Here is a 23,191-nt window from a genome sequence, read left to right on the forward strand (position 1 = left end):
GTCGGGTTTTATTTTCCTTCACCCACACACATTATGCATCATCTGAAGTACGGTCCATCGCCCTCTGATAGGAAGAATTATTCCTTGACAATTCTATCCCTCTAATAATGCAGCCTAGGGTTGCATTGTCCTTTTTGGCAAGTGCAGCACACCGTTGGCTCATATTTAAGTGATTGTCCACGAGGATTCCAAGATCCCTCTCAATGGTACTACTATTGAGTGAAGCTTCACCTAATCTGTACTATAGATCTGGTTTTTCTTGCATAAGTGTAAAACCTTACTTTTCTCACCATTGAATTTTATTTTGTTGGATAGGGCACAGTGTTCAAGTCTGTTGAGATCCATCTGGATCATAAGCCTATTTTCTGGGATGTTGGCTATTCCTGCCAGCTTAGTGTTGACAGCAAATTTGATGAGTTCCCCTTCTATTCCCTTACCTAAATCATTTATGAAGATATTGAAGAGTATTGGGCCTGAAACAGAACTTTGGGATACCCCACTGCTTACGTCTTCCATGTACATGTAGTACCATTAAGGACTACACGTTGAGTGCAGTTTGTCAGCCAATTATGAATTCATCTGATGATATTGTCTATTCCACATTGTTCTACCTTACCAAGAAGTAGTCTGTGGCCTCTTTTGTCAAATGCTTATTGAAATCCAATTATATTATGTCCACAGCATTTTGCTCAATCAGTAATTTAGTCACGTAGCCAAAGAATGAAATAAGATTTGTTGGCATGATCTCTTTTTGGCAAACCCATGTTGGCTTCTGTTATAATTTTGCTTGTTTCTAGGTGTTCACAGATCTGTTGCTTGTTTATTTTTTCCAGGATCTTCCCAGGTATTGAGGTCAGGCTGATTGGTTTCTTAGATCTGTTTTTTCCCTCCTTTTCTGAAGATGGGAGCCACATCAGTTCTTTTCTAGTCCTCTAGTAGCTCTCTGGTGCTCCAGGATCTTTGAAAGATATGGTTCAAAGGCTCTGAGGTCACATCTGCCAGTTCATTCAAAACTCTGGGATGTAATCTGTTCAGGACCTGGAGATTTGAATTCATCTAGAGCTGAGAGATGTTCTCTTAACTTGTTTTTGTTTATTTTAATTTGCATTTCTAGGCTGTCTTTTACGGTTCTGTTTTTGGTAAGTGAGGTTGTATTATGCAAAGAATGAGTTAAGCAGTTCTGCTTTTTTCTACTGGTCATTACTTTCTTGCCATCCTCTCCATTAGTGGACCAATTGTTATCTTTGATTTTTTTTTCTTATTTTTCATATGTTGAAAGAAGTTTTTTTTTTAAAAAAAATGACATTTGTTGCAAGTTTTAGTTTGTTCTGAGCCTTAGCTTTCCTAATTTCACCTTTGCAGGTTCAGGCTATTTGTTGGTATTCTGCCTTAATTATGTGTCCTTCTTTCAGTTGTTGTACTTATGCCTTTTTCTTTCAGTTTGTCAGAGTTCTTTGTGCAACCATATTTTTTTCTTGATTTTCTTTTTCAATGGTATTAAGCTGCACTGGGCTTTTATAATCATATTTTTCAGAGTTTCCCAAGCTTTTTGAATTGACTTCTCCTTTAAGATTTTCATCATGAGATCCTTCCTAATCACTTTCTAAATTTGTTGGAATCAGCTGTTTTAAAGTCTAAGACTGGTTTGGTTATGTTCTATTATTGCAAGGGTCCCCAACCCCCGGTCCGTGGACCAGTACCAGCATGCCAGCAATCGGTCTGCACAAACAAGCAAAGCCTCATCCACGAGATGCAGGCAGCACACAAAACCACGTCCCCTCCGGTCTGCGGAAAAACCTCTCTCCACAGGACCGGACCCTGATGCTCCAAAGATTGGGGACCTCTGTTCTATTGCTTGTACCTACATTATATTGAATTCCAATATGATGTCACTCTCGCCCAAAGTTCCGGCAGCTTCAACCCCCTCTATCCCTACTTCTCTGTTAGTAAGAATGAGGTCCAGTATACTGTCCCTCTAGTTCCCCCCTCTACCTTTTGGGTGACAAAGTTGTTTGCTAGGTTGGTCAGTAAGCTGTTTGACCTCTCACTTATTGCAGAGTTGGTCCCTCAGTTGATGTTGGTATAGTTAAAATCCCCCATTACTGTTGTGGTGTGTTTTCTACATACATTTGTTAACTGATTAGCAAACAGTTCATCTATTTCTTTTGCTTGGTTTGGTGGCCGGTAGTATACACCTATGGCAATGTCATTCTTTTTTTATGTTGGCCAATATGCTTGCTAGCAGGCTTTTGTCCTTGGTTTTATGCATTTCTGTAGAGGTGTAGTGATTTTTTTTAACATGTAATGCAGCTCCCACTCCTCTTTTATTAGATCAGTTTCTTTTGAACAGTTTATATCCTTTCAGCAGTACTTTCTAATTGTGAGTTTTATCCAATCAAGTTTTAGTAATGGCAACTATCACACCTACCCTCGTGTACTAGTACTTTGAGTTCATCCTTTTTGTTGCCTAAAATTTGAGCATTAGTGTATAGGCATTTAATTTCTTTCCTTGCTGACCCTGGGCATGCTTCCTATATCTCCTAATTTGCATTTGAGGTTTTCTTCCTTCCCATCACTCGCTACCTCCTTGTTGATTGGTTGTCCACTGGCTTTTGCTTGTAATTAGGTTCTAAAGATGCTAAAGATTTATGATGCACTTGATTGGAAAGGGACCTATGAATTTGGGTCCTAACTTCTTGGAAGGTTGTAGGGATTGCAGAAACCTACTGGATAAATAGACTTTGTCCCTAATGCAAAAAGGGTTGGGTTCCCTTCTCTTTTTATCTGCTTGAGCTTTATAAGCATCCCTGGCTTTGTTGAGAGCAGACATGTCAAAGTCGTGATGTCACGTAACGTTTTGCCATTGCTGGCAGTTTTGCCATTGCCATTGCCAGCAATGGGGTGGGCGCGGTTTCCAGATGACGCATCAGGCCTGTGGGCCGGCAGTTTGGTCTACAGCCTTTCTGACCTTTCTGCCAGGTATTTTGCAACTCATTCATCCATTCCTTAAGGGAAGGGATCATGGGCTCACTGGTTGGTAATTCAGGCATAGGGTTGAACACCCGCACTGTGGTAACTTGAAAGGGGGTGTACCCTGTGCTGGAGTGAACAGCATTGTTATATGCCACTTCTGCAAAGGGCAAGAGATCAGTCCAATTGTCCTGCTGATAATTGATGAAGCATCTAAGGTACTGCTCCAGAACTGAGTTTGTTTGTTCTGTCCCCCCATTCATTTGAGGATGATGACTAGAACTCAAGCCTTGTTCTGTGCCCAATAGGTCCAAAAGGCCTTCCAGAACTTTGAAGTAAATTGTACACCCCTGTCTGAAATTATGTGCTGAGGGGCTCCATACAACTGATAAATATGTTGGAGGAACATTTTAGCTAAGACTTTAGCAGTTGGGATCTTTTGGCATGGAATGAAATGGACTTGCTTAGTGCATAAGTCAGTTATGATCCAGTTAACTATATTTCCCAAACTCTCTGGCAATTCCACAATAAAGTCCATGGAAATTTCTCTCCAAGGTGCCAAAAGGCTCACTACAGGCTGCAAAAGACCAGGGATTTTCCCTTGCCTTTCCCTTGCCTTCCCTTGCCTCGCTTTGCTGCAGCCCAAATAGGGCAGCTGGCCACATAATTTTCAATGTCATTTTTCAACAATGGCCACCAGAATTGCCTTTTTATCAGATGTAGGGTCTTCACAGATCCGAAGTTCCCCGTGAGTCATGGGAAACTTGAATAGTTTTTAATCTTTGCATGGCAGGACATAGAGTTTTTCTCTCACCCACGCTAGTCCATCCTGCATTGAGCAGAGATTTTTATGCTTTGATTTTTATGCTCATCTTTCTCTAAAGTTTGTTTGAACACGGTTGAGGCAACATTGTCCAATGCTGTGGGGCTTCTCTTCTGTGATCTTGTGACCATTGGGGCCGCTAGTTGCTGTGTGGTAATAAAGGCTTCACTAGATCAGCTTTGGAGCTGATGTACTGTGGCATCCTGGACAGGGCATCAGCTAAGAAGTTCTTTTCCCCCAGGAAGTAATGGAGAGTGAAATTGAATCGGTGGATGTGTTGGGCCCCAGTGTGCTTGTTTAGGTGACAGCTTCCTGGGCGTTCTGAGAGCTAGGTTTTTTTGGTCAGTCCATACTTGGAAGGGGATTTTGCTTCCTTCCAAGAAGTGCCTCCAGGTAAGGAGGGCCCAGCGTACTGCATAAGCTTCCTTCTCCCAAACTGTTCAATGCTGTTCAGTTTCTGATAATGTTTTGGAGGTGTAGACACATGTTTGTAGTTGGCCTTTCTCATTTCCTTGGAGCAACACTGTTCCTATGGCTACATTGCTGGCGTCACCTTGAATTACAAATCCCTTTTTTGATTTTGCAGAGAAAAGCTTTTTTAGCTTTTCAAACACCGCTTGGCACTCCGTTGTTCATTTTAGAGACTAGCTGGGTTTTGGCTTATCCAGCCCTTTTGTTTTTAACAGTTTTGTGGTAGGTAAGGCAATCTGGGCGAAAGAAGGGATGAATTGCCAGTAGAAATTCGCAAACCCCAAGAAGCTCTATAGTTGCTTTCTGGTACGGGGAGTCGCCAATTCCATAACAGTGCGTACTTTCTCTGGGTCCGTCTCCACTCATTCATGTGAGATCCGGTAGCCCAGGTAGTCAATTGGCGCGATGGTCATTGGTGCGATCGGCCCACTTAGTAACGGGTCATTATCATAGTCATTTTCTGGCGCCCCTGGTTCATCTGGTAGGGTTGGAATTCCAGTCCCTGGCTTTGGGGTTGAATGGAATCCACAACCTCCGTGCTCCTCAGGGCCATGTCTTTCTGGTGTTGGGAGGGCTTGGTCAGCTTCCCTCCAGGCTGTCGTTCACCTCTCTTGGTGGGAGTTTTGCTGTGGCATTCTACAGCGTGATGAACTTCCTTGCCACACTTAAAACAGGATGTTGAGCATGGGGTTGCAGCTGAGGCTTTAGCTGCTTCTCTTTTCTTCTCTGGTGGGGACTGTTTCCACTCTTTGCTAGAGCAGTATGGGTTGCAGTTCTGGTCGGCTAGGAGGCACCAATCATGCAATTGTACTGGGGCATCCCTGGCCACATATGCATTGTACAGGTCGTCATTCAGCCCATCCTGGAAACAGCTGATCAAGATGTCTTCAGGCCAGTTGAGGCGGCATGCCAGGTCCCTGAATTCTTCCGTATCGTCATCTACTGGCTGGCATCCTTGCCTCATAGTCTTTATGTGATCCTGTGCTTTTCGATCAGCTAGGGGTCGGTAACCTTAAATACTCAAAGAGCCACTTGGACCTGTTTCCCAGAGTAAAAAAACACTGGGAGCCACAAAACGCGTGCGCACGCAAGGGGGGGGGGAACTTGATTGAAGAGTTTAAAAAGAAATAGAGGCTGCTGTGCATGAGTTCTCTCTCTCTCCCTCTCTCCCCCTCTCCCCCTCTCTCCCCCCCTTCTCTCTCCCTCTCTCCGATCTTCTGCTCACCTGGCAAGCTGGCTTCACGCTGTTCTCAGACAAGCTGACACACATTCTTACTGGGCTGGCTTTCCTGTCCTTGAGAACTGCTGCTTCCTGTGGAGACGCAGCAAAGGCAGGAGCCCCGCCCAATAAGCTTGTCAGCTTCTCGGAGAACAGCATGAGTCACACACACACACACACACACACAGAGAGAGAGAGAGAGAGAGAGAGAGAGAGAGAGAGAAGCACAAGTCCCTCCCTCCCTCCAAACTGGGAGCTCTAGGAGAAGGCTGAAAGAGCTGCATGCGGCTCCAGAGCCGCGGGTTGCCGACCTGTGAGCTAGGCAGTCCTCAAGCCTCCATCTCAAGGCTGTTATGAAACGGTTAAAGTTTTGGAGTTTTGGTGCATTGCAGTTGTGCAGATTAACCATCCACCAAACTGCAGTTCCTTCTAGGGCTAGGGTGATCACCCTGACTCTGGCCTCCTCACTGGAGAGGGTTCTCCCATAAATTTGCTTGTAAGTGAATACATGAGCCAGGAACAAACCCAGTTACTGGGGGTCCCCGTCGATTTTCATCTCGAGAAGAACCAGCTTCAGTTCTTCTGGTGGGGCTCTCTCTCTGGGGGTTGGTAGAGTGCTCCCCACTCCGGGAACTTCTGGCTGCTGTGTTGCCGGGGCAGTTGCTGCAGTTTCCGTGGAGCCGGCTGCCCCTTCCGTGTCTTTGGATGTCCCCTATTCACTCCCACCACCCTTGGTTTCTTCCAGTTGCTCCCTCTTTTTACTCTCGCATCATCTGGACTTTGTCTTCAGGTTCTGAAAGGCTTCCACCATGTATTGCACAGCTTGCTTCAGGATCTCGTTGGTCAACTCCTGCTCTCCTTTGGACTTGTCCTCCTCGTCAGAGAGCAGTTCCATCTCCCACTTCCGGCTCTTTCTCCGGTTGCCTCGGGTGAATGTTACTTGTTGGGCTTTTCCTTCCCACTCTTCTCTCTTTCCTACTCCGACCGACCACCTTGGCTTCACGGGGGCTTTCTTCCATACATCTGGAGGAGCTTTCTTCTTTTGCAACGGACTCTCCCCAGCATTCAGTCTCATCTTGTTCGCTCCATGGAGGGACATGGTGTGCACGGTCCCCATGGTAGGGCAGTCGCCTCTCTGGGTTGACCTTTTTGCAGATCTTGCTTAACGTAAGATCTTGCCTCAGTTAGTCTTCCCAAGAAAGCAGAACTTTTGAGACAGGCATTATCTCAAAAGGAACTTTTATTGAGAGACAGTGACAGCAAGAAAGCAAAGCAAGATCTAGTATTTTCCCATGCGAAATGTTATATTAAAGCATCTCTTATAGACTCCATCCCAACAGCCAAAACTCTGGTTTGATTTCATCCAATCCTCAGGTGCGAAATTGTTATGGGAACCAAATTGATAAGCGCAATTCCCAGGCAACATTCTCAGGGTTTCTGTTTCCTCTCAGCTTCTTGATCTCCTTCCCTCAGCCTGGAGATAAGACAGATGGCCCTGTACCAGCCTCCCACCTCCCAGCAGAAGGGCAGACTCGAACATAGAAAGTCATATAATAAATGAAGGTCTGACATGCATCTTCCTCCCCACTCCCAACAGAATGGCAGACCTGAATATAGAAAGAAAAGCCATATAATAAATGAGAATGTGAGAATTCCTCATCTTTGCCAGCAATGTTTGAAGGGCCACAGTTCCTTCAAGGTGCTTTGTGTTTACTGCTTCTGTGCTGAAATTACAAGACCACAGATACTTTCAATATCTCCTCATACGAATATCATACTAGGGGAACAAGTTTTCTCTTGATCCTCTGGCGTTTTCTTCATACTAGTCAAGATGAACTGGGGGATGCTTGATAAGTTTACTTATAACTCATCAGAATATAGAGATTAATACAACTACTCTTAAAACATTGAATCTGGACTTTAAATTTAGACTGACTGGTAAAAATATTTTAGCTTGGTGTACAGTTGTAAACACAACCATTTTATTGTTGAAAGTTATTGGTTTTTTAAAGATACAAACTCTATCACTAGCAATATAAATTCCTTAGTTTATATTATCTCTACTTTTTCTCTCCTCTAAAATAATGCCTAATAATTCCTATAGTAATGTCTAATAATTCATTCCATTTCTAATCCTGGATTTCTGTAATCTTTTGATGAGGCAAAACAATAGGTCATTATTTGAACTCACTTCCTCCTTGATAAGAATAGTAGAGGGGTTTACACTGTTCATTACCTTTACTTTTCTTAGCATCTGTATATAATCAATCACTGCATAGGTGTAAATGGTTGTGCATAGAGTTAGTCCTTGGCTTACAACAGTTAATTTAGCGATCATTCAAAGTTACAGCAGTATTGAAAAAAGTTACTTATGACTGTTTTCACATGACCGTTGCAACATCCCCATGCTCACGTGATCAAAATTCAGACCGACTTATATTTATGAGGGTTGCAGTGCTGGGGTCATGTGATTATCTTTTGACAATAGGGAAGCCAGATTGACTTAACAACTGTTACTAACTTAACAACTGCAGTGATGTACTTCAGTTGTGGCAAGAAAGGTCATAAAATGGGTTAAAATTCATTTAATAAATTCACTTAGCAACAGAAATATTGGGCTCAATTGTGGTCCTAAGTCAAGGACTACCTGTATTCTAAGGATAAAGTTGAGCCAGCTGGTTTTATACATGTATGTGCATTTGATGAATTTGGTGTGTGTTTTGGTTAGACCTCCACCCCATCCCCATTGCCAATAATTGGGAAATATTTGGAGGATTCCTGTCCTGAAACTTCTTTTGTTTCTTATTCCTTGATTGCCTCAATGACAAAAGAGATTAACAGGGAAAAGGCTATGTTCAGAGGATTGCTCCTCTGCTGCTGTCATGCATTTGTGCAAGTGAAGATTATTTATGTACTGTTGGAAAATTGGAAGTTAGGTAACACATTACCTCAGTAACTTCTATAAGAAAAAAGGGATTGCTCAATTGCTTTAAACTTGACATATCACATCATCTGAGATTAAGTTTCCTGTTCCTTTTTCTTCTCAGGTTGGACTCTCAGAATCAAAACCAATTTCAGCAAGCTTTCCCCAATCCATCTGTTTGGACGTGTTTATCACTTTGGAGAACAGGGTAAGTTTGATGCAATAGGGCAGGGTCTTCTCATAAGTTAGCTGAGTTCTATTTGGCTGCCCCTGCTTTTCTCTCAGAAACCTCAAAATCTCAGCAACCTTGTGTAAAGTACATCCATCCATATTAAAGACTGTTGCTATGTTTTAGAAGATTGTCAGGACCAAAATAAAAAGTACCTACATTCATCAAGGCCTGGGAAAAAAAATTATGCTATCTCTTTATAATCTTTCCCTGTCTTGCCTTATTGTGCAAAATTATACGCTAAGATTTCCTGCAGCTTTAGTTTTTGTGAAAGTGTCTTTGGGCTTCTTTGAGGCCTGATAAAAAATAGTGCCTCTACCACAAGAGGACCTCTACCTGACAGAATTTTGTTTTTCCTTGAAGAGGACGTGGAGCGCTTCCAGAAGGACTTTGCCTCTCGTATCTGGCTGACTTACCGTCGAGATTTTCAGCAGCTCGAAGGCACTGCATGGACCACTGACTGTGGCTGGGGCTGTATGTTGCGCAGTGGGCAGATGCTGCTTGCTCAAGGTCTCCTTGTCCATCTTCTTAGCAAAGGTGAGCGGCAAGGCTATATGTGAGTGGAACTTTATTGCTCATGCCTTTGTACTAAGACATACAGGCTAAGTATCTGGAATATATAATGTTTACATCTTGTTCCGTGGAGGAGTTATCTAATTCAGTAGCTTCTTTTGATTTGTCATCTTCCAAAGATCAACAGAGGGCATCTGCATAATAATAGAAAATGTGAGCAGCTCATAATTTGTGGTACCAGTTTCCTCCACCAACCAAAATGAGGCTCATAATTTAGCAAAGTTCAGCAGGTATAGTATCCACATATACAGTCTGTTACAGTTTGTTTGCTATTGAGTGAATAAATGATATCTAAATTGAGTGAATAAATGATATCTAAATTACTTTCTATGGGCTTTGGGGAATTTGCTATCCTTTGTTTTTCTTGGTTTTGTGTTTCACTTTTCAGACTGGATCTGGTCAGATGTCCTTATCACTACCAATTTGACAGATATGCAGCCCGTGAAAGCTGCCTCTCTGCCCTGTCCCAGTGTCTCCCATCTGCACCAAGCTTCATCCATCCCCACTAATAGGACCATAGGCCCCTGGGAGTTGTGGGCTCATCGGCATACCTGCAGATCTGATGAACTGGAGAAGGAGTGTTATCACCGTAAGATTATTTCATGGTTTGCAGATCAGCCACAAGCACCCTTTGGGATTCATAAACTAGTTGATCTTGGGCATAATTCAGGGAAAAAAGCTGGAGATTGGTATGGCCCATCTGTTACTGCCCACATCCTCAGGTGAGTGGTAAGATGTTATCTGAAGGAATTTATATTAGAGAGATGAGGAACAGCAGGTTTGGGGATCATTAACACTTTCTCAGCAGGAGTCTATGGGTGGATATTCTGGTCTGTTGGTAGTTAAGTTGGGAGATCTATTGTGTACTTTGAATTTGACTATTTTGAAATGAAAATACCCAACCCAGAGTTCAGAATAATTATTTCTAATTTGAAATAGCCGTTCTGCATCTGAAATAGGCTGTTTCAGTTACTTTGGTAGTGTTTTGAGTATTCTCAGAGTGACTTCAATAATTTGTTTCAAATTTAAAAAGTATTTCAAATGGTTAACATTGAAACATTTTGCTAGTGTTCCTTATTATCTCAGTATTCTGTTGTGTGCTCAGCTAGCTGTGTGTGACTCAGGTTCTCTGCCCAGAATACTCCATGTTCTTATTTTGGGAAATTTTTGATAACCAGGGATAACCAAACTCTGTTATCACAAGGTTTCAGAATGGTTGACTAAAGCACTAAATGGACCTGCTGGATTGTTGCCATTTAAAATGCCTGCTTAGAATGCAGGAGACTTGTCCAAGTTTTGCTGAAAAGAGTAACAATTGCTGGTTTCCTTGTCCTTGATGAATTGCATCGTTAATTATGAAAAAGGTGAGAAAGGCAACATGGCAAACCTCACATATCTTCTTTAGCATCTGAATCTTTAAGGAGCTGTCACCTTGCAAGCCAAATATATTCTTATTAGGAATGGGGAACCTGGCGTGCTATACCATTACCCATGTTGGTTCAGTTTTCTGTGAGTTGTGGGTCAGCAACTTCAAGAGGATAAAAGCTACTACAATTTTATGTATTGGAGCAACATCTTGGAAGCTTTTCTGACTCCTACATCTTTATGCTATCATAAACTGAGCCCAATTTCCTTTTTTTCAGCAAGGGTATTTTCCCATTAATAAGTTTACTGTTTGTCTACTCTCCATCCTCCTTCCCATGACAACCATCTGAACTGTGAAAAATTGGCAGGATACTGTTCCACTGAAGTGTGTATTTTGTTCCTGTAGGAAAGCAGTGGATTGCTCTATAGAAGCAGGCAATCTGGTAATATATGTATCTCAGGATTGCACAGGTAAGGTTTCGAGAAGGGAGTATTGGGCAGATTTGTCCTGGGCTCAAGCCTCAGGACAGTCAAAGGAACTTAGCTAGTTTTCTGTCCATATAGTTTATGACTGAATTTCCTTCTCTCGTGTCCCCATAGTATACAAAGGAGATGTGGCACACCTAGCCAAGAAGACTAACAGCAGGACTCCATGGGATCCTGAGGCAGAATGGAAAGCAGTCATTATCCTAGTGCCCATGCGATTGGGTGGAGAGACTTTTAATCCTGCCTATGTGGAGTGCATCAAGGTGACTTGAGAACAGGTGCAAATAGTGGGATACCGGGGTTCACATGCAATCCATGTTAATGTCTCATACTTTTCGAACTAATTGCATGAAAAGGACATATTGATTGTGATGACCTATAAAGCCCTAAATGGCTTGGGTCCGGGATATCTGAGGGAACACCTGCTGCCGGCATCAAGTTCCCTTCGTCCAGTGCGCTCCCACAGGGAGGGTCTTCTCAGGGTGCCACCGGTAAGAGATTGCCGGCGGACGACACCTTCTCAGTGGGGGCGCCTGCCCTTTGGAACCAGCTGCCAGTGGAGCTGAGGACTGCCCCTGACCTCCGTTCATTCCACCGGGACCTGAAGACCTGGCTCTTCGAGCTCTCTGGCCCAGGCTGAGGATTAATCTTAATTTTAACTGGGGTTTTATTTATGCAGGGACAAATATAATTTTTTTAAAAAAATTGTTTTTAACTTTTGTATCTTGGTTTTTTAATCACCCTGTAAACCGCCCTGAGTCCTTCGGGAAAGGGCGGTATATAAATGTAATAAAAATAAAATAAATAAATAAATAAATTGTGCCTCAAAGTTGCAATATTCTGTGAGCAGAACTGTACAATGTCTGTGTAGGAGATGGTTTCTGGAATCTCCTTGTCTCTCTCCACCAGTCATTGTAGATAAGGACTGGTGTTTGAATATCACAGTGGAAAAGGAACCAAGATTTGGTGGAATTACTGAATTCTGAAACTTATCCGGCAGGAGCTGTTGAAATTAGATTTCTGCATTGGAATTATTGGAGGGAAACCAAAACACTCACTCTACTTTGTTGGATATCAAGGTAATCAATTTCACTGTGAACCTCAGAAATCTCTAATCTATTTTTTCCTCTCAATAATAGGTTGATATAAGCCAAATCAGCTTTTCTAATTTCCACACTAAGCTATATCACCAGTAAATTTCTTACCAAAATTCTTAATGTGTGGTAAAGGTATAAACTTTACACTGTAATTACCAGTGAAACAGTAGCAAAATTTACATGTTCTTTTTTCCTATTGTATATTGTTTCAAATATCACTCTAATCCTATTGGAGTCAAATTTCAGTTTGTAATTATGACACTCTTGGTTTTATGCTTGTTTGGATTGCCAGACATATAAGTTACAGAATTATGGAGTCAAATTTTAATTGGCAATTTACCCAACACAGCTGATTGAAGAATCCATGTCTGACAATCCTTATTACTTTCTCAAACCAGCAAAAGGAGGTTCACCTTTTCCAATCAATCCATGTGTACAGCTCCAAGAGGGCTTGATATATCATTTTTATTTATTATATGTTAATACCCAAACCATTATTTTTATGTGGTTAAAAATGAGCAATTAAACTAATAAAAACAGTAAACTAGTAAACCAGTAAAAAAATAAAAGCCTTCCTTGATTAGTATTAAGATATTTTAAGCCAGTGTGGTTGCAGTGAAATGCTAATAATGCATATGGTAAAGTAGCTCTTGTCTGAAGGATGGTCACTATAAAAAGAAGTAAATAAGCAGGGATTTTTTATTTTTTGGAGCTGCTTATTTTTAGAGATTAACTATATGCTCTGCAGCCAAAGATGGAGAAACTCTATACAGTCAGTAAAAACAAGACCAGGAGCTGACTGTGGCTCAGACCATGAGCTTCTCATTGCAAAGTTTAGACTTAAACTGAAGAAAGTAGGGAAAAGCAGTAGGCCACTCAGATATGAATTAAATCATATCCCTGTTGAATATACAGTAGAGGTGACAAATAGATTTCAGGAATTAGATCTGATAGACAGAGTGCCTGAAGAACTATGGACAGAGGTTCGCAACATTGTAGAACAGGTAGCAACCAAAACCATCCCAAAGAAAAAGAAATGCAAGAAAGCAAAATGGCTGTCTGAGGAAGCTTTGCAAATAGTTGAGGAAAGGAGGGAAGCGAAAGGCAAGGGAGAAAAAGAAAGATACGCCCAATTGAATGCAGAATTCCAGAGAATAGCTAGAAGAGATAAGAATGCCTTCTTAAATGAACAGTGCAAAGAAATAGAAGAAAACAATAGAATAGGGAGGACCAGAGATCTTTTCAAGAAAATTGGAGAGATGAAAGGAACGTTTCATGCAAAAATGGGCATGATAAAGGACCAAAATGGCAGGGACCTAAAAGAGGCAGAAGAGATTAAGAAGAGGTGGCAAAATTACACAGAAGAACTATACAAGAATGAGCTTAACGTCCCTGATAATCACAAAGAGGTGGTCATTGACCTCGAGCCAGACATCCTAGAATGTGAAGTGAAGTGGGCCTTAGAAAAGCTGAGCAAAAACAAAGCTAGTGGAGGTGACAGTATTCCAGCTGAGCTATTCAAAATCTTAAAAGACTATGCAGTAAAAGTGCTACACTCAATTTGCCAGCAAATGTGGAAAACTCAACAGTGGCCACAGGATTGGAAAAGATCAGTTTACATTCCAATTCCAAAGAAAGGCAGTGCCAAAGAATGTTCAAACTATCGCACCATTGCACTCATTTCTCATGCTAGTAAAGTTATGCTTAAAATCCTACAAGCTAGACTCCAGCAGTATGTGGATCGAGAACTACCAGAAGTACAGGCAGGATTTCGAAGAGGCAGAGGAACTAGAGATCAAATTGCTAACATACGCTGGATCATGGAGAAAGCTAGAGAGTTCCAGAAAAACATCTACTTCTTCATTGACTATGCTAAAGCCTTTGATTGTGTGGATCATAACAAACTGTGGCAAGTTCTTAAAGAGATGGGAGTACCAGACCATCTTATTTGTCTCTTGAGAAACCTATATGTGGGCCAAGACGCAACAGTGAGAACTGGACATGGAACCACTGATTGGTTCAAAATTGGGAAAGGAGTCCGGCAAGGCTGTATACTGTCACCCTGCCTATTTAACTTATATGCAGAGCACATCATGAGAAAGGCAGGGCTTGGTGTATCAAAAGTTGGAATTAAGATTGCTGGAAGAAATATCAACAACCTAAGATATGCAGATGATACCACTCTAATGGCAGAAAGTGAAGAGGAACTAAAGAGCCTCTTGTTGTGGGTGAAGAAGGAGAGTGCAAAAGTTGGGTTGAAACTTAACATTAAGAAAACCAAGATCATGGCATCCGGCCCTCTCAATTCCTGGCAAATAGATGGGGAGGAAATGGAGGTAGTGACAGATTTTATTTTCCTGGGCTCCAAGATCACTGCAGATGGGGACTGTAGCCAAGAAATTAAAAGACGCTTGCCATGGCAAATCTAGACAGCATACTAAAAAGCAGAGACATCACCCTGTCAACAAAAGTGCGTATAGTCAAGGCTATGGTCTTCCCAGTTGCAATGTATGGCAGTGAAAGTTGGACCATAAAAAAGGCTGAGCGCCAAAGAATTGAGCCCTTTGAACTGTGGTGCTGGAGAAGACTCCTGCGAGTCCCTTGGACTGCAAGGCGATCAAACCGGTCAGTCCTAGAGGAGATCAACCCTGACTGCTCTTTAGAAGGCCAGATCCTGAAGCTAAAACTCAAATACTTTGGCCACCTAATGAGAAGGGGACTCACTGGAGAAGAGCCTAATGCTGGGAAAGATTGAGGGCAATAGAAGAAAGGGACGACAGAGAATGAGGTGGCTGGATGGAGTCACTGAAGCAGTAGGCGTGAGCTTAAATGGACTCCAGAAGATGGTAGAGGACAGGAAGGCCTGGAGGAACGTTGTCCATAGGGTCGTGATGAGTCGGACACAACTTTGCAGCTAACAACAAATTTTTAGAGAGGAAAGAACTATCTAGTTGGATCTGGATGGATCTTAGCTAAAAAGACAGTAGTTGTTCTCTATACTTGGAGAATATACCTGCATATAGGTAACTCTTGTCACTTACCTAATAAAAAGTGTAGAATTATCCTTGGTAAATGGGAAAAAAGCTAATAGCTATTTGTAAAAGCTGCTACCAGTTAAGCAGCAGACTAATTCAAAGAGGAGGTATGTGAACCAATTGGTTGAAAAAACAGCTAAGGGCATGTTGGGTGGTTCGTGTCTCTTCACAAGTGCAGTATTTTTCAAGTAGAAGATAGTCATACTAAGATGCATTGCTTATTTCTGCCTCCTACTTCCCTCGCTGCCTAGATGACTTCCTGTTATACTTGGATCCCCATTACTGCCAGCCTTTTGTGGATACTACTAAGGAGAACTTTCCTGTAGAGGTGAGCATTTATCAATATGTCTTTGAACTTCAAGAATCTAATAGTTGGAAAATCATGAAAGAAAGCAATTAGAACTCCAGAAACAATCCAATATTAGGAAGACTACTCAGACTGAAGAAAGTATTTTGTTGCTATAGCCAAATTATACACATTACTACTGGAGGTAGGACCAAGCATAAGGAGAAGAAATGCAGATTTTACTATAGCCAGAATTCCTTATAATGTGGTGCATTTGTAAGTCAGGCTTGGGGCTATCCTTGAAAATTTACTTTCTTGTATTTATATGAATGAGATTTGCTGGATTCAACCAGAAACACAAACCAAAACAAGAACATAGTAAACAATGAGTAGTTGCTGAAGCCCCCCCCCCTTTTTTAGAAGGAGAACATGCATTGCAGTGTAAATATTAAAGCAAACCTTAAGTTTAAGATCCAGTGTTAATATAATCATAACTTTTTGTCAGACTATTCTCAGTATCAGAGAAAAACCATTGTGTGAGTCAAGATATTATTTTTGCATTAAAATGTAAAAACCACCTAAATCTTGATACTTCTATCTGAGGAAAAGTGTTATCAGCTCAGGTTATCTGGCAAGTTGTAAATCTGGGAGGGTGGGGGGAAACAACAGTATCTATCCAGAACCACCCTAAAAATGTCCAGTATCCATAATGTTATAACAAATAAGAAAGCAATAAAAAGAAAGGGATGTTCATCAATACATCAGAAAATGCAGAAGACTGTATTCAAGGTCACAAATTATGGGGAGCATGCAGAGAAAATTAGAAGACTTAGCAAAGAGGGAGTAAATATGGTTTGTTGATATTATTAACACCTGATGAGAGAGAATTTATGAATGGAATACAGTATTGAAAGGATTTAATTTATCCAAAAAGCCCCAGACCCCATAAAAGCAATGGGTAGCGTATTACACATGAATAAGCACATTTCTAGAGATTCTAGAATATCTTTTCTTTCCTTTTCCTTCTTTTTTTTCTCTTTTTTTTCCTGAACTTTGATTCTGCTGGGTGAAAGAGGAAATCAAAACCTAAGAGATGGCTGCGAGACGTGGGGGAGGGCCTCCAATTTCTAAGAATATTATCTTTTCACCTTTACCACAAGCTGTAGGGCAGACTTCGATGAAACCTACAGTACAACCACCCTCCCCCCACCTCCTGCATTTACACTGACAGACATTCAGCAAGTTGTGATGCAGTCAACACAAGTTTTGCAGCAAGAAATAAAGAAAACAAGGGAAGAATTTGTTAACCAAAACAACCAGATGAGGGAAGACATAGTGCTTGCACTTCAGGGTCTGGCTGCACATATAGAATGCCTGGATGTTCGTGTGGCCTCAGTTATGGAGTATGTGGAGAATTTGGAAAATAAAATTATTGATGCTGAACAGAAGATTGATAGAGCAGAGGCCAAGATTGACAGAACAGAAGACGAGGTTACTATATAAGAATATAAGAACATGGAGTTTGCTTTGCGTATCAGAGGCCTCAAAGAGAATCCTAAAGAAGATTTGGAATGGGAAATAGCACGAGCAGTGGCTCCTGTTTTGAAATGTGAACCTGAAGAACTACTTAAGGAAATGGATAAGACATTTAGGGTTAACTCCTGGATTGCTAGGCAAAAAAATTTACCTAGAGACGTAGTGATTTATTTTTCCAGGAGATTAACCAGAAATTCTATTATCCAGGCTTTTTATTGAGAGTTGTTGAGGAGATGAATTTTGGAGAAGGTTTTTTACATGCTATTAAAGTTATATATCAACAACAAACTGCACAAATTATAGTTAATGGGGGACTAACAGAGACCTTTAAAATTGAAAAAGGTACAAGACACGGATGGCCCCTATCACCATTATTGTTTGTTTTAACATTAGAGATTTTATTAATTAAAATTCGAGAGTCCTCTATGATAAAGGGAATTAAAATAAAACAGAATGATTATGGATTGAGAGCTTTTGCTGATGACTTGGTTGTGACAGTATCCCAACCGTTACAGTCGGTTATAGATTTGATGGAAATTATAACTCAGTATGGTAAGGTTTCTGGGTTCAAGGTGAATAGTAATAAGACTAAGATATTATCTAAGAACTTATCTATGAGTGAAAGGGATATGTTATCTAAATTAACAGGTTTTGAAATAGTGAAAAAGGTTAAATATTTAGGAGTATATATTGCAGCCTCAAATGTAAAATTGTATAAGAATAATTATGAAACACTATGGTTGAAGGTACAAAGGGACTTAAATAATTGGAAAAAATTACAATTATCATTACTGGGAAGAATTGCAGTTGTTAAAATGAATGTTCTGCCAAAGTTTCTCTTTTTGTTTCAAATGATACCTATATTGAAAAAGGATGCCAACCTTGATCAATGGCAGAAGGGTATTAATAAATTTATTTGGGTGGGGAAAAACCAAGAGTTAAATTTAAGATTTTACAAGATGCCAGGGAAAGAGGGGGACTCAAGGCGCCGAATTTGAAATTGTATTATGATGCGGTTGCCTTGACGTGGGTTAGTGATTGGCTTAATTTAACTAATAAGAGAATACTTCATCTTGAGGGATGGGATTTGGTATATGGATGGCATGCATATTTGCTTTACGATAAGAAGGTGGACAGGGCTTTTAAATCCCATATTCTTAGAAGTGCTTTATTGCATGTCTGGAAAAAGTATTATTACAAGTTAAATTATAAAATACCGATTTGGGGAATTCCTGGAGGGCGTATCTATGGGAGTGAGTATGGATATGGTTTCTTATAAGGAACTACTTAGATTGCAAGGGAATGATTGGCAACTTAAATCATTGGAGGAGTTAAGACAAGAAAACATAAGTTACTCTTGGTTTCAATATACCCAATTGAAAGCTAGGTGGAAGTCAGATCAAAAGGTTGGCATCACAATTACAGATCAAAATTTAGTAAAACAAATTAGAGATTTAAATTGTGCACATATAAAGAGGATATATAATGCTTTAATTGAATTGGATTCGGAAACGGAATTGGTTAAAGACTGTATGATAAAGTGGGCACAAAATATTCAGGAACCAATTTCGTTGGACACCTGGGAGATAATTTGGGTCAGAAATGTTAAATTTACTCAGGCTCAAAACTTAAGAGAAAATTTTTATAAAATGTTTTATAGATGGCATCTGGATCCCAAGAAGTTGTCCAACATGTATCCTAATTTACAGTCTAAATGTTGGAGATGTGGTAGTTTAGAAGCTACCTATTTTCACATGTGGTGGACTTGTAGAAATATAAAAGCTTTTTGGATCAAAATTTGGTGGAACATTCAAAAGATTTTTAAGAGAAAGATAAAGTTTTCTCCGCAATTGTTTTTATTGGGTATTGTTGTAGATTGTGATGTTAAAGAAACTAATTTGATGTTGAATATGATAACAGCAGCACGGTTACTGGTGGGACAATATTGGAAGAAGGATAGTTTGCCTACTATAGAAGAATGGGTGTTTAAAGTTTCAAATCTTGCAGAAATGTCTAAGATTTCTGCTTATTTGAAAGATCATTCACAGGAAAGATATATTTCAGTTTGGAGGAGATGGATAGATTATATTCAGAACAAATATGGGACTAAAAAGTTCCATTTAGCTTATGAGTAGATTTTAGAGGGATATTGTTATTGGTACTTTGTTTATAGTTATGTTAAAGGGGAGTTAAAGCACATTATGAATTTGGTTAATTGTATATTATGCATAATTTTTATTTAGAATATGATTATTGTAACTATAATCCTGTATTTAGCTCTGGGAAGTGGGGGGGGAAGTGGGCGGGTTTGGGGTGGGGGGATTTGGGGATATATTGTAAAACTTTGTTTTTGTAAAACTGTTTAATAAAAAAAAGAGATTCTAGAATATCCAGGAAGCATACCAGTATGCTAATGGGAGATTTTTCAGCTCTTCTAACATTTAGGAATCAAATGGAATATACAGTGGGAAATCCAACTTGTGCTTGCTATTCCTTACAAATAATTGACCAAAAGTTGAAGAAATTAGTACATCAACTACACCAGAGGTGTCAAACTGAATTTCATTGAGGGCCGCATCAGCATTGCAGTTGCCCTCAAGGGGCCGGGTGGGTAGGGCCAAGGTGGACGTGGCCTACTGGGTGGGCGTGGTTAGAGTGTATATGGCCTACTGGGTGAGCATGGCCAGCTCTACATTGTTCACATCAAGGGTACCTATGGGGGCCTGGGCAGGAGTGGGACAGATCTGAGGGTCTCTGGGAGAAGGAGGGTCTCTGGGCCAGGGCCAAGGCAGTGGGGGCCGTTCCCTCCCTGTTTCCAGGATGGCTTCGCGGGCCACATGAAACCACTTCGCGGGCCGGATCTGGCCCCCGGGCCTTGTGTTTTACATGTCTGAACTACACTGAATTTAATAGTTAACTAACAGGGAAGAAATGATTGAGGAAGTGGAAATTATTGGAATTGTGAGAGAAAGTGACCAGATGATCCTAGAATTTGCCATTACTGTAGGAAAATATGTTTAATATTTTTTGTAATATATGCATTTTTAATATATTAATAAAATAAATGACAAAATATTTTCTCTCTCAAACCAGAATTGTGAATTCCAAGACACTTATCTGACCCTATAATATTAATACTTCAAAGTATGAATATAAGAGAGGGAGGGTAGATGACCTAAAGCTGGGGTTGTTTGTAGGTAACTATTCCAACACCTTCTCATGAACATCAAGATGTAGTGTAATTGTTTTAAGGATGCTAATGAGCTGCAGAGCTATAGAAACTTTTTTTAAATTAAAAATTTCACAGGTTATTTTAAGTTTTCCTCTTTAAAACATCACAATTATGTTGAATTCTCTTAAGATAATGTGATTGAAATGTAAGATCTACTCCATGCATTTATATATAAAAGCATATCATCTTGAAAGCAGTGTTGATATCAGTCTATTATATTGTAGTAGTTTGTATATTTGGCTTTGAAATAATCATTTTTTCCTTACAGTTACAGAAAGTCATTGAGGCTTATGATGCCTGTTCTCAATCTTAACCAGTTCCTGTTTATGGTGGAATGATCTAAGAATTCATTTGAAGGTTGATCCTAGAGACAGGTAGTCTAAAAATTGGAGAAACTTCTTAATGTTGTTAACTCTTTTCCAGACTTTCCACTGTAATTACCCTCGAAAAACATCATTCACAAAGTTGGATCCTAGCTGTACTATTGGGTTCTATGTACGTCACAGAATGGAATTTGAACATCTCTGCTTGGACTTAACTCGGGTGAGAATTACATATTTCTGGGTTCATTTACAAGCTATGCTCTGAGTTATAGTATGTTTGCTGCTCTGGATTAAAGAGAGAACTTGACAGAAATTTGGGAAAACAAATACAAAATATTTATTTGCAGAATTTGAAACTGGAAACTTGGGATAAGAGTTTTTAAAAAGAGGCTTGTGCTTTTAAAGGAGGCTACTAGCATTTTGCCCACTATGTTTAAGATTATTTAGAACTAGAAAAATGGAAGCTTCCATCATAAATTGTGAGTTCTGAGTAATTTTTATAAGCCATTATAAAAGGACAGTTACTCCAGTCAGAAACAGAGCAAAATCCAGGCCTAGTAAAAATTAAGGCCAAGCCTGCTTGTCTGAATTTTATAGCAAATAAATGAATTGTGCCAGTTCAAAGAGCCTTGGTGGAGCTGTGGGCTAATGCCTCCTTAAGTAACACCAGCTGCCTGCAATTATTGCAGGTTCGCATCCCACCAAGCTCAAGGTTGACTCAGCCTTCCATCCTTCCGCGGTAGGTAAAATGAGGACCCAGATTGTTGGGGGCAATAAGCTGACTTTGTAATAATGCCGCTTGGGGGGGGGGGGGAAAGCCCTAATAAGCAGGCATATACATAGAATGAAGGCTATTGCTAAGCACATTTGATTTGTGCTTAGATTGTAAGCCGCCCTGAGTCTTCGGAGAAGGGCGGGATATAAATGGGATTAAAATAAAAAAAAGTTATTCTTCATTCCCACTGCAGATCCTAAACTATGCAGCTGCCAAAGAAAAATATCCCATGTTCTCGGTTGTGGAGGGCTGCGCTCAGGAATATGGTTTGGAGGAGATGTGTGCCCATTTTGCCCAGCAAACTCTGCAAGTCCAACGGCATAGTAAACGGGACAGGATAAAGAAGCCCTCAGCTGAAGAATTTGTCATCTTATGATTGCTGGCTAGCCAGACCCACCACCTCAGACTTATTTATTATTTATATAGAGAATGAAATAGACCTGCATTTATTAAGTCCAAAAAAGAAATCTGGGACAAAGCAGTTGTCTCTGCTGCTCTGACCTATAGTACCTCAGAAGTTCCTTATGGGAGACACTGTAAAAAAGTTACCTTGGGGTCCCTAAACCCATACGGGGACCTATTCTCACCTCTAGGCTGCTAACAGAAGGTCATGACACTGGAATAAACCTGCTGAATGTAAAAAAAAAAGGACATTTAATACTAAAATGATAGTCTTGACCTTTTTTTGAGTACAAAGGAAACAGTCAGATGAGGATTATTAAGGAGACTGTAGCTTCAGATTTGTCTTTCCTGGTGACACTGAATACCAGCCTGAAAAACAAGAGCTTCCTTTTCATCAGTGTTAGACTTGTTTTATGGGCCTTTAAAAAGATAAAAAGAACAGAATAGTAAAGTCTGTCTTTAAGTTGCTTTTTCGTACATATGGAGGGGGCCCTATGTTAATTTCAGTTTAAAGGCCAAGGATTTCTCCAGCCATTCATTGAGCAACGGAATTGGAAAACAAGCATAAAACTGAACGTCTAATAATGTCTTCTTTGGCTTGAATAAACAATATTGTCATAACATAAAGAACTGAAGGGCTTGCTGTCCCATGGAGGGGTAGAAATATTTCAAGTGGGAATCAGGTAAAATGTATTTGGTAGAATCAGCCTCTCAGAGCCTTGCACATTGGTTGGGTATTCTGTTACAAAAGGCTATTGGTCACTATTGGTTCACTTCATGCCAGATATATTTCAGTTTTCTCTACCTTGACCCAGTACTATTTTCAGAGCTCTCTCTTCCTCATGACATTTTTCCACTTGCAAATAGATTAACAATTTTGGCAGTTGGACATTTTACATGCCTTCTTAATTGGCTTTTCTTAATTTAGGTGTGGGTGCAGGAGCAGGAAGTCAGACTTGTCCTGTAACATGCTGTTGGCACTTTACAAATTTACTGCAAAGAGAGTCCTCCCTTCAAAGGCAACACTCCCTCTTTTAGTCAATAAATGTTCTCTCTGAAAATTTGTAAGTTATCTGTGTTTGTATCTGGGAACTAATGCTGTGGTCTATTCTACAATAATTAATTTGAGATAGTCATGCCATTCCTTCAAGGTATTCCATAAATACACGAGGAACCAGTTCTTTTCCTATTCCAGATCCTTCAGAAATGTACCAAAAGCATGTTCTGCACCAGACTGTTTATAGAAGAAAACAGGTTGTTAACCACCATTCTCACTACAGGATACTGTAAACAAAATTGCAGCTAGATCCAATCACTTGTAGAATGGTATTTTATTGTTGAGTTGCTAAGTCATGCCTGACCCACTGCAACTTTATGGACCACAGCTCACCATGCCCCCGTCCTCCACTGTCTCCCAGAGTCTGCCCAAACCCATGCCCACCACAT

General features: G+C 40.4%; 1 protein-coding gene across 4 annotated transcripts in view; it reads left to right on the top strand.

The window, feature by feature from the left end:
- ATG4D (autophagy related 4D cysteine peptidase) overlaps positions 1–22,806 on the top strand; it is a 37,719-nt gene extending 14,913 nt beyond the window's left edge. For 3 of the 4 annotated variants that reach the window (XM_083354699.1, XM_083354698.1, XM_083354697.1), the window contains 9 exons: positions 8,531–8,614; positions 8,999–9,172; positions 9,597–9,930; positions 10,980–11,044; positions 11,174–11,322; positions 12,060–12,138; positions 15,443–15,519; positions 20,669–20,788; positions 21,537–22,806. In XM_083354699.1, the coding sequence (XP_083210825.1) occupies positions 8,531–8,614; positions 8,999–9,172; positions 9,597–9,930; positions 10,980–11,044; positions 11,174–11,322; positions 12,060–12,138; positions 15,443–15,519; positions 20,669–20,788; positions 21,537–21,719 (1,265 nt within the window). In that variant the 3' untranslated portion in view covers positions 21,720–22,806. Of the gene's footprint in view, positions 1–8,530; positions 8,615–8,998; positions 9,173–9,596; positions 9,931–10,979; positions 11,045–11,173; positions 11,323–12,059; positions 12,139–15,442; positions 15,520–16,550; positions 17,356–20,668; positions 20,789–21,536 lie in introns of all 4 variants that reach the window. The other variant, XR_014491462.1, reaches the window with a different exon arrangement.
- The last annotated feature ends 385 nt before the right edge of the window (positions 22,807–23,191 follow it).

The sequence above is a fragment of the Vipera ursinii genome (assembly GCF_947247035.1).
Source record: "Vipera ursinii genome assembly, chromosome: 2".
Taxonomy (NCBI): domain Eukaryota; kingdom Metazoa; phylum Chordata; class Lepidosauria; order Squamata; family Viperidae; genus Vipera; species Vipera ursinii.